Source organism: Desmodus rotundus, chromosome 10 (genome assembly GCF_022682495.2).
Source record: "Desmodus rotundus isolate HL8 chromosome 10, HLdesRot8A.1, whole genome shotgun sequence".
NCBI lineage: Eukaryota > Metazoa > Chordata > Mammalia > Chiroptera > Phyllostomidae > Desmodus > Desmodus rotundus.
The window spans coordinates 1,123,891-1,134,901 of record NC_071396.1 but is presented as its reverse complement, the minus strand read 5'-3'; the positions used below and the strand labels follow the sequence as shown (position 1 = coordinate 1,134,901).

General features: G+C 61.8%; 1 protein-coding gene across 1 annotated transcript; it reads left to right on the top strand.

Annotated features, from left to right (window-relative positions):
- LOC123478251 (maestro heat-like repeat-containing protein family member 7) lies at positions 1-10,806 on the top strand. Its single transcript, XM_045184554.3, has 15 exons — positions 1-117; positions 813-901; positions 1,921-2,070; positions 2,666-2,820; positions 5,062-5,206; positions 5,650-5,825; positions 6,249-6,386; positions 6,477-6,591; positions 7,204-7,344; positions 7,709-7,885; positions 8,088-8,246; positions 8,544-8,645; positions 8,768-8,870; positions 9,379-9,438; positions 10,029-10,806. Exons 1-15 carry the CDS (start codon positions 15-17, stop codon positions 10,160-10,162), a joined length of 1,947 nt encoding a protein of 648 aa, XP_045040489.2. The 5' UTR covers positions 1-14; the 3' UTR covers positions 10,163-10,806.
- Positions 10,807-11,011: the final 205 nt, after the last annotated feature.

The following is an 11,011-nucleotide window of genomic DNA, read 5'->3' as shown; positions in this document are numbered from 1 at the left end:
TCAGCGGGAGACTGATGGGCATCCTGGGGATCTTCTGCGTGAACGCCAACCACGATGTCAGCACGGGCGCCTCAGAGGGGCTGCATTATTTGTTCAAGCTCCTGGTGCTTCACAGGAGTAAGCGATAGCGGCCCAGGGGACCATGTGGCAGATCTGGGGGGCACCCCCTGACCCGCAGAACCAACCTGTCCCAGGCACCCCAAGGGGCAGGTCCAGTGGCGGGGCACGGGCTTGTTTTATCTGCACAAACCCAAAATCAATTGCTGAGGCAATGCCCTCTTGTAAGAGATTCTAGAAGATTCTCGGGGGAAAGGGGGAGCTGGACTTGCAGCCACCTGTGAGACCACCTTGGATCCACAGGACCTGCCAGCTGTCCCATCCTGGCCGCCGGGGGTAAGGCGCAGGAAATGAGCATGCTTTCCAGGGAGCAAACCGGGGAGTCCTGGCCTGGACTTTCTCTGCCCCAGGAAAGCCAAAGATGCCGACAGCCAGGCACACCTGCGGGGCTGGGGCAGAGGAGTTTGTGAATACCCTGAAGGGAGGAGTCTCAGAAACCTTGGCCTCTTGTGATTCCTATGTGGGATCCGCTCCCCAGGAGGGTGTTTGCCTAGCAGGGGGGTGGGGGTGGGAACGTGCCCACCTGTCAGGGGGCGGACAGCAGCTGCCACCTCCCAGCCACCCCTGCTCCCCACCACCGCCAGCCCGGCTCCCTGTTCAGCAGCCAAACCTTCTCTGCCTTGGAGGGGCAGTGGGGGAAGGTGCATTCCTTTTCCCCGGTGCGGCCCCACCCCTAACTGCTGTTTTGGATGCAGGTGGGCCGCAGAAGAGAGAGATGGTCCTGAAGGATTTGCAGAAGCACTTCCGTGGGGCGTGGCTCGTCTACATACAGGACCTCTCGATGGTGACCCTCCCTGCCTGCTGCTGGGGGCGTCCCAGGGGGAGTGTTCCTTTGCAGGGGAGAAAGAGGGCCTGGCTGGGGCCACATGGGGTAACCCTCCCACAGGGGAATGTCCCCAAAGGTCAAGGCCCCTTGTCCTTGCTGCGCTTGGTTGGTTGAAGTTTGAGGTCGCCCCAGTTTCTGCGCTGCAGTCAGGGAATTCTTTCTAAACTACAAACACCCCGTGTTGTCCCCTTTCCAACTTGGCGCTGACTCCCAGCTTTTCTTACACTGAAGCCCAGCCCAACGTCCTGTAACCCCCGAGGGTGCACCTTACTGAACTACTCACACTCTGGCCTCACCTGGTCTCGGTCCCCTTTCCCGCCCTGCCAGTCTCCCCTGCAGGACGAGGCAGCCAGGCTGAGCTCTGTTCCACTTCACACCTTTGCAGTCTGTTCTCTCCGCCTGCAACTCTCCCCCATTTTCACCAGGCAGGGACTTTAGAGGGACCCCCTCCAGGAAGCCTTCCCTGATTATGCCTACCTTGTCCCTCACCAGCATGTCCCACCCTGACTTCCTCGAGGGCAGGGGCAGTGGGCGTCCTGTCTGGGGTGCCCCCGCCCCCAGCAACAGAGCCAGGCAGAGCCAGGGTGGGTGCTGTCGGAGCGAAGGCGTGCCTCGGGGATGTGCAGATTTGGGTGTGAGGCACGCCGTTGGAGACCATCGGTCGCCTTGCTTTGGGGCCTGACTACCACGCCTCGTCCCAGTGGGCTCGCCGATTCCGGAGTTGCAGACCTGGCAGAGCAACGCCTTTGGCACTGCCCTTGGTCTGTCTCACAGTGTCTGGACCACGGCTCCTGCCCGGGGACCTCAGAGCGGCAGGCGCTCTGGAGCTCAGCCTCCCACCAGGGACCAGCCGGATGCCGGCCGGGGCTGCCTCTGTGGCACCTGGTGGCCAGTTGCTGGGAGTCCCGAGGCTTTGGGTGACGCCCGAGGCTTTGGGGGCTGCCATGGCAGAGACCATGGTTCTTTTCTTTCTTCAGTTCTTCAGGAAGCACCTGACCCCCGAGGAGAGAGCGGATGTGATCCTCGTGTTGATGGAGGCCGCGGCCAGCGCCAGCGAGAATGACGTCAGTGCGGCGTCCAAGATATTGAGGGTGGTCCTGGGGTCCTCCGTGCCGGACATCGGGAAGGTAGCAGCCCCGAGGGCCTGGGTGGCACTTCCCTTCTGCTCTGTGCAGGATCTCTGCCGGTGGGGGTTGAGGGAACCGCAGTCCTTGAACCCAGAGGAGAAGAAGGTTCAATGGCGAGGGTTTTTTCTTTGTGTGAGAGGACTTCTGCGGGAGGGGTGACCGCCGGGCGCCCCTCTGCCTGGGAAGGGACAAGGACGCGCGTCAAAGCTCTAGGAGTAGGTTAGCATCAGCACGACCTACTGAGTCACCCTCGTGCTTCACGTTCGGGCTGGGGGGGCCTTCTTCGCTCTGGTGGGAGATTCCACTGTCGGGACCTGTGTACACGCCTCTCACACGTGTGTGGACCTGTGACACAGACATGCACGAGGGATGGAACGCCCAGACTCTTGTGAGAGGTGGGCTGGCTCGCCATCCAGTTAAAGACCACAGTGCAACGCTGAGGTGGATTCTTCGATTTCCTTTGACGTACGATGCGATGCTGATTTCAGGCACACACTATGTGTGGCCCCGCCCTCCCGTGGGGGCCTGGCTGGGGGTCTCCTGATGCCTGGGCTTGAGTGTCCAGGACAAATTCTCTCTCTCTTCCCGACCTCAGGTCCCGGAAATCGTGCGGTACATTTATTGCAACATGAACAGCATCCCAGAGCCCACGGCCCAGGGGACCGTGAACACGGTCCTGCAGCTGCTGGCCCAGGCCTACGCCGACGACGTCATCCTGACCTTGTTCAAGCTGCAGGACCAGTGCCAGAGGTGGGTGGCTCTGTCACCTCCACACGGACCAGCCCCCACGGGCTTCCGATTGGCTCGTTCTCAAAGGGACCCAGTTTCTAGCGCAAGTCAGTCCCTTGCTTATTTGGGGTGAGGTGATCGTAAACTCACGTGGGCTTGCTGCTGAAAATTTGAAAGCATGTCCACCTTGAAAAAGCAAAACAGAAAACACTTAAACACGCCGCCCCCAAGGCACCCTCTGCTAACACTTGGTTATAGTTTTACAATCCACCTACCTTTTAAGAACGGTTTTAAAAAATGAATAGTCAAGCTTGCACTGTAGCTGCCGATTAGCGTATTTTCCCTTTAACGTTGGAGCGTGGCATTAAAAAAAAAAAAAGACAAAAGAACAACAACAACAAAACATTTGAGCGTGGCAGCAAAAAAGAAAAAAACACACAAAAAAAGACAAAATCAACAACCACCACCACAACGAAAACATTTGAGCGTGGCGTTTCCCCAAGTTAAAACCGTTTTGCAAGCATAGTTTCAATGGCTGTGTCATATTATTTTACCTGCACGTCTGATGCTGTGCATCTCCTCTACTCAGCATTTCAGTTCAGGTTGTAGGTGGCACAATCCTCCCTTTTGCTGTACGGTTCTCCACGCGTCCTCACGTGAGCAGTTCCTCGAGTCTCAAAGCGTCCTTGTCACCCCCCAGTCCCCTCCTGCTGCTGCCCCCTGGAGCCAGCTCCTGCCGCCGCCCCAAACCCTGGGGACCACAGATCTGTCCCCACAGTGGCAGAGTCCCGCTTCTGTCACTCAGCGCGGTGCAGGTGGGACCCGGGAAGGGGGCTGTACATGTCTCCTAGCTGAAGCGCATCCCAGGGTGTGGACGGCTGCACTTGGTCCATTCGCCTCTGGCGGTGTTTCCAATTTTGCGTATTTATGAATAAGGCCGCTGCCAACATTTGTGCACAAGTTTCAGTGGGAATCCTTCACCTTTGTTTTTCTTGGAGGAGTTCCCAGCTGGGCGGGGTGGGGCGGTTCCCGGACTATCTGGGGGATGCAGGGTCTCCCACAGCAGCTGCAGCCCAGCGTCCCCACCAACTACACGGGGGGGCCCTCAGTTCCCACCCTCACCCGCGCTTGGAACCACCTTTAAATGAAGCCCGGCGGTTCCAACAAGGGCGTAGCGCCATCTCCCAGGGGTTTGAATCGGCCTTCCCCTAATTCATCTGCAACCGATGGTGTCGAGACTCCCCGAGCGTTATTTATCCCCCGTCCGTGCATCCCCTCTGGCGCCTGCCCAGATCTACCCGCTTCTTAATGGGGCTGTGGGTTTTCTTACTGCTGAGTTTTGAGAGCTCTGTGTGCATTCCGGATACAGTCTTTTGTCAGACAGGGTTTTCGCGTATTCTGCCCTTTTTTGTGGATTGCCCTCCGTTCTCTGGAGAGCGTCTTTGGCAGCACGAACGTTTTCGATGGACAGAAGTCCCGTTTATCTTCTTTTCTCTCTCACGGAGGAAGGTTTTTCTGCCAGCTTTTCCTCGGGAAGTATGTTTTATGTGTAGTTAGGGGTTCCTTTTTAGTTAGCTGTTGTAAGGTCCGAGGAACGGCCCCTCAACTCGTCGTGAAGGTGGGTCCAGCACCACCTCGTTGCCGGCAGACGTCTGATTGTTCTGGCACCGTCAGCCCGGCAGACTAGCCTTTCTCCACTGGGTTTTTACAGCTTATCAGAAACCAGCTGATCGGGGCACGTACAGGAGTCAGCCAATGAATGCACAGAGAAGTGGAAGAACTGATCAGCATTTCCCCCTTTCCCTGTCTCCCTTCTTCTTCTTTAAGACATCAATCGGCCACATTTGTGCCTACTTCGTCAGTGCGTGTCCAGTGTGTGCATTTCAGGAGGGGGTCACGGCACCGAAGTGGTCATACTTGTGGGGAGGGGGCAGGTGCTCTACTACCTAATAAGGAGCGGCCCTTTATCACCTGTGCACGCCGCCGGTCGCCACTGCCCCGCTTCGTTCCCGACGTTGGTCGTCTGTGCCGCCTCTGGCTGTTGGTCCGCCCGGCTCGCTGTTTGCGAGTCCCAGTGCTCTCCAGGGCGCAGCCCTTACTGACCTGTTCCTCCACTGCTTTCTGTTTCCATTCCCTCAGTTCCGCTCTCATCCGGGTGGTTGCTCTCTTCTGTCTGCCTTGCATTCAACGGGCACGGAGCCAGGGGGGCTGGCGGAGCCCGTGGCAGGTGGTAACCAAGCCGGCGGGCGTCTGCCTCCACAGGGGCGTCCGCAAACCCTGGGGAATCCTGGCGGCGTTTCCGAAGTGCTACGAAGCAGTCATGGGGCACCTGCTGCAGAGGCTGACGCTGCGCCCGAGACCCGGGGACCCGGAGCCCAGCGCCAGGACCCACGTTGAGCCACTGCTGGTAGGGCGGGGCCCCGCGCAGGCTGACCTGAGCTCTTCAGGCCTCCGCCTTTCCATACCAGCGTCTGGCTGACCATTCCAGAGTCTGGGGTTGGGTGGGTGGGAGGGTTTCCCAGGTGACCGGCCTTGGAGGGAGACAGAATAGCTCCTGTTCCTCCCTGGGTGGGCTCAGGGAGGACCAACACCCCCCGCCGCTCCTTCCTTCTCAGGGATGGTGAGACAATGAACAACCACCAGGATGACGAGGGTGCTTTAAGTCAATGACATTCTAGAAGTTTCCCTCTATCTTCCTGGCTCACGCTGATTTAGCCTCCCACGTGGGTTTTCTGGGCCAGCCCATCACGGTAACTGTGGGCTGAGGTTTTCCGGGGACAGGACCCGGAGGTTTTACAGGACCCACGCGTGGACACTGAAGACGACCACGCCCCACTCCCTGCCCCGTAGGCCACCAGAGCCATCCGAGAGCTGCTGCTGCAGCCCAGCCGGCGGATGGAAGTACAGGCGCTGTTCCCGCCCCTGTTCATGGCCCTGCTGTCTCAGACCTCCTTCCTCGTGGTGGAGGGGGGCGCCGAGACCCTCCAGGATCCGCAGCATGTCACCGAGTGGATGGACCCTGTGAGGTACCTTTGGGCTCCGGGCCACAGTTGCTACTGACCGTGCTCCCGAGCCCACCCACTGAGCACCCAGGACTGGGTGTTTCTTGCCACCCGCCTGCCTGATCCCACCCCCTGCTGGGGCGCCGGGTCCCCGCATCTCATTTCAACAAGTCTCAGTGGCATTTTTAGAAGGCTCACCAGGCTGAAGCAGCCATTCTGGGCCCAGGGAGAGCATACAGTGATGGGGCCCCTGAGCCCACGGCCCTGGCTCGGTCCCCGCCCACCCCCTGCCGCTTCCCGCCGCGGACACACAGCTCTCTCGGCCTGTGTCTCCAGGGCTGTCCCACCAGCAGCCAATCTCAGGGAGGTTTGGGCGGCCAGGCAGGTTGTGGGTGCAGGAGGGGAGCACGGGGTGAGGGAGTGACCTCCTGTCTGTACATCCCCCAGCTCCACCGTCGAGACTCTGAAGACCTTGATTGGAAGCGCTGGGTATGGAGACCATGTGTCCTATATCCAGAGACTCGGGGGCTGGCAGCTGCTCAGCAGCCCCGAAAGACACTACGAGGGGGTCGCTCTGCTGGCCAGGTAAGCCGGGGCTGCATTCCCGGCCCAGCCGCCCCCCGTGGGTCCCGTCCTGAGGCCCAGACCCGACCCCAGTGCCCGCTCCCGCCACAGGGCCATGGTCGTCAAGAACTGCTGGCACAACCGCCCCGTCTTCGGCCTCATCCTCACGACGCTCCGGGACCCGGGTGGCAGGAACCACTTACCCGCCTTCGTGTTCCTGTCGGAGGTGCGTCTCCTGGGCTGCCAGTCAAAGGCAGGCGACCGCCGCCGGGTGTTCTGTGGACACACCCCTGTCACGAGGGCCACACATGCCGTCACACACGTGTGCCTCCAGACACGAGCATAGCTAGTTCAAATGTGTCGGGGCCGCTCTCGTCTTTTAAGTTTTATTTCTGATAACACATGCCCATTTAATTGCACACACATGGGGCATGCGTGTGCAGAGAAGTCACGCATGCCACATTCTCTGTCAGTGCAGCCTCCTTAAAATTGCCCGGTTTGCCTTCTCCCGTGTAGCCCATCGGGCTTACCCCCGCCTCTGTCCCCCAGGGTCTGGTGGGTGCGCACGCGGCCTCGCCTGCATCCGCCCTGCCGCAGCCTCCTGCCGGCTGAGCCATCCCTCGCAGATGGGCCTGACCGGCAGGTCACGACCTCTCTAGCTCTCACACCTGTGTAGCACGTTGGGGTGCGCTTCTCACTTTCACCCCACAGCCCCCGAGGCAAGCTTGCAGCGTGGAAGGACAGGGTGTGAACCTGCGCCCTTCACTGGCCCCACACCAGTTCTCCCCACCAACCCTCCCTGCCCTTGGCTCCCACCCGTCTCGGTCTCTCCCTCCAGCTGCTGCGGTGCCCGGACGTGGCAGCCATCGTGGATGACGCCACCGTCCACACCCTGGCTGGCTGGTTCCAGTGCGAGGAGCCCACCACCGTGAAGCTCCTCCTGCGGGTGGTGGAGGTCTTCAGGCAGCATGGGAACATGGTGACATGGGGCGGGGCCAGGGGCGGGGCCTCTGGGGGTTGGTCGCTCAGGGAGGGAGTAGAGACCGGAGGGGCAGTGTGTCCATTAGCCACGGGGCAGGCGCTCTTGGGATCAGAGCGAATCCTCGTGAGGCCCAGGCTTCAGCCACTGATGGCTGCGCCCCCCCCCCCCCCATCCGGGAAAGGGAAGGGGAGGGTCGTTTTAGAGAACGGCCAAGCTGATCCCAGGGTCGCAGCATCCCTGAGACTGGCCTCATCCCCAGGATGAAAGGCAGTGGAGGGAAAGCTCACGGGGACAGCGAAGAAGGGCTGTCCTGTGTCTTCCCCCCCTTGATTGGCAGCTGCCCACCCCTGTCCCTCCCCAGACCAGGCAGCTCCACCTCCTGCTGCCCTACGTGCTCAACTGCTGCTACTCCCTGGACGGGGACGTCGTGGCAGAGACGCTCCTGGTGCTGCGGGGCCTCGTGGACAGTCTCAGGTGGCCGCAGTCCTCGTCCTTCCTGGCGCAGCTCACCTTCACGCTCGGGCCCTTCTTCGAGGCGGTACGGTCCTCTGACGGCGTGGCTCCCGCCTCGGGGCGGCGTGGGGCAAGGGAGGCCCAGCCAGACTGACTGGGACGCAACCCTGGGGGGCTGATGGCTTATGTCCTTTAGAATAAGGACTATGCAGGGGGCAGGGGACACTTGTGGAGGGGAAGGGCCCAGGGCGATGGGTGGACAGAGGCGGAGGTGTCTTCCTGCCCAGGAGAAGGAGTCCCTGCGCCTGGCAGCCTTTGAGATCTACAGCGCTCTCTTGGCCAAGGTCATGGGGACACACCTTGCATTCCCTCTGAAGCACCAGGTCCTCAACCTGCTCGTCCTGCTGGTGCTGCACCTGGCGGACAGGAACGTCAATGTGGTCCAGGTGAGGGGCCTGCCCGAACCCAGCTCCAGCCCCGTTCTCCCTGGCGGGCTGGGCGTAGGTGCTGCTGGGATGGGGCACACTTACAAAGGGGCTTTGCGAGACTGGGAGACTTGGACGGGGCCACCCACCTCCGGCCCAGAGAGTTGCAGGAAGGGGCAGGGACCCAGGTTTCTCAGGCTCCAGGCTCACTCCCGCTGTCCCCCAACGTACAGTGGACACACTCCCTCCCCAGCCGGCAGCACGCCCCCTCCCAGTCCTGCCCCCCCATCACTACTCACGCCAGGCCTGTGTGCCCAGGTCTGCCGGCTGGCCCTCCGCCATGCGGCCTCCATCCTGGGCTGGTCGAGACTCAAGGCCGTGTTTGCCGAGAGGGACATGTGGACAATCCTCACAGCCCTGGTGAGCAGCAGCCTTCCCACCGGGGCCAGGAGGCTGGGAGGCCGGGAGGCCGGGGACCCAGCTGTCCGGGTCACCTTCCTGCCACTTTGGGGTCCGACCTAACCCAGCACCTTGTCCAACAGCTGAAGCAGGAGGCAGGCAAAGCCCTGTGGTTTCTGAAGCAGAGTGTGACCCTCTTCAAGAGCCCACAGGCCCCCGTCCGCCAGGCGGCGGTGTGGTTTGTAGGTACGGCTGCAAGCCCGCACTTACCCCAGGGTCCTCTAGACAGCCTGAGGACCTGGGACACGAGGAAGGGGGACGGAAGGGCTGTCTCCGGCTGCTCCGTCCCCTGCAGGCTCCTCGTTGGGTGGGTGACCTTCCTCCTGTGGAACGGGCCTTGTCCTGGGAGGCCAGGCCACCCATGCTCCCAGGGGGCGGGGTCAGGGCCTCCAGTGCTGCCCTGCAGGAAGCTCAGAGCCTGGGGGACTGCCTCGCGTCTCCCCAAGGCAAAGAGTCTTCGGGGCACAGGGGTTCCCTCCCCTCCCCCAGCTCGATTTGCTTCAGACCCTTCCGAGAGCAGGGGAAGCGCTCCAACCTCATGGGAAAAGCCCGGACCCGAGGCTGGCGTCCACAGCCAGTTGTGGGGAGGGGAAGACAGTCAGGGAGGGCGTGTGGGGGTTCGGGAAGAAGCCCAGAGCAGGGGCAGCCAGGGCCCCTGTCCTCTGTGGACCCTGAGGCGCCGTGTGCCCTGCAGGCCAGATCATGCAAGCCCTAGACTCGGACGCAGGCAGCGCCATCGAGGAGGCATACGACGGTGAGTGGCAGCCCACTCCTTGCAGGCTTCGCGGGCTCGCGGGAATCACCACCCGGGAAGGGTGACACTGGCCAGGGCCCTCCTGTCCCCCTGTGTCCACTCGCTGACCCCCCTCCCGCTGAGCTGCATCCCGTTCGCCAGCTGGGACTCTTCCCGAGCACTTAGCGCAGGGACATCCCACCTTCTCCCACCAGAGGGGCCAGGAGCTCCCCCGCCAGGGTGGTGGCCCGCGGGTTCCCTCCACCTCGCCTTGCTCCAGCCCACGGCTCTGCCACCACTTGTCCCTGAGTGCTGGCTGCCTTGGGCCACAGCTCTCTCTGAAGTTGGGGGGCTTTACTTGCAGTTGCAAGTGAGGCTGGTCTGGGCACAGGGCTGGGAGCAGCCCACCTGGCCTTCCCGAGCCTGTGCTTGTGACCACGCAGTGTGGTCCCCAGGAGGAACTGAAGCTCGTGTTTCCATTCTGCCAGCGACCCCCACTGCCCTCTCTGCACAGCCACCCTGGCGAGTCCCCGCCCCCCGCCCCTGGGCCCAGCCTCCCGCCCCCTCCAGCCGGCACCTCTGGGCAGAGCGCCGTGGCCTTTCTGTTACAGCCCTGAAGTCCATGAGGGAGGACCCCGACCCTGCCGTCGGCTGCCTGGCCGAGCAGACCTTGTACGTCATGGAGGCCAAGGAGCAGCTGCCGCCCAGGACCCCGACCTCCTGCCTCTGCTGCAGGAGGCTCTGAAAGAGCTGCTTCTGAGCCAGGCCCTTGGGTGATGGCTGTGACACAGGCCAGGCTCTGTAGCCCTTCATGGGAGAGGAGGCCGAGTGTGCCCTGCCGAACCTCAGAAATAAAGGGAGGAGCGTCTGTGGAGCGGGTTTCCCGGTCTTTGTGTGGAAGAGTCCCGGCCAGCCAGCCGGGCAGGCAGGGCGCACGGGCCACCACTTGAAAGCGGCCTCGTGTGCAGCGCCTCGTGATACAGGCTGCCCGTCTTCCCCCCACTGCCCCTCTCCCACTCAGAGACGAGGCTGAGGGCCTGTCGCTCGAACCCTGTCCTGGGACGGGAGGGCTCTCGGGGCAGGGCCCGTGGCGGCGGTGAGTCATGCCGGTGCCATAGGCTGGAGAGGGTTTATTAAGAGGCTGTGGAGAGCTCGTAAAAGCTCTCGGGGGATCCGCGGGTTTGGCTGCTGCTCTGCAAAGCCTGTGCGGGCGGGAGCCTGGCCGCCACTCCTCAGGGCAGCCAGACGCTGCCTCCTCCCACACCCACGGGGCAGCTGCGTGGGCCCAGCTCTGGATGCAGGGACAGTTCACCCAAAGTCCTAAAAAGTGGTGTCCCCCGTGGCCAAAACTGCTGTAACTTGGAGGGAGCTCCACCTGGCAGGGCCAAGTCCCCCCGGACACGGACCTCCCCCCGTGCCTGATTCCCTCCCAGCACTATTTCTATAATAAGTAGATATTGCTCTCATAATCGGGGGGGGGGGGCAGAATTCCATATTAAAGGAATAAAGGAACCAACGCCCCTAAACCTGGTGTTTCCACCTTCCTACCCCCAAGTGCCTTGGCATCTTCAAGACCCAGGGTGTCCTGAGTTTG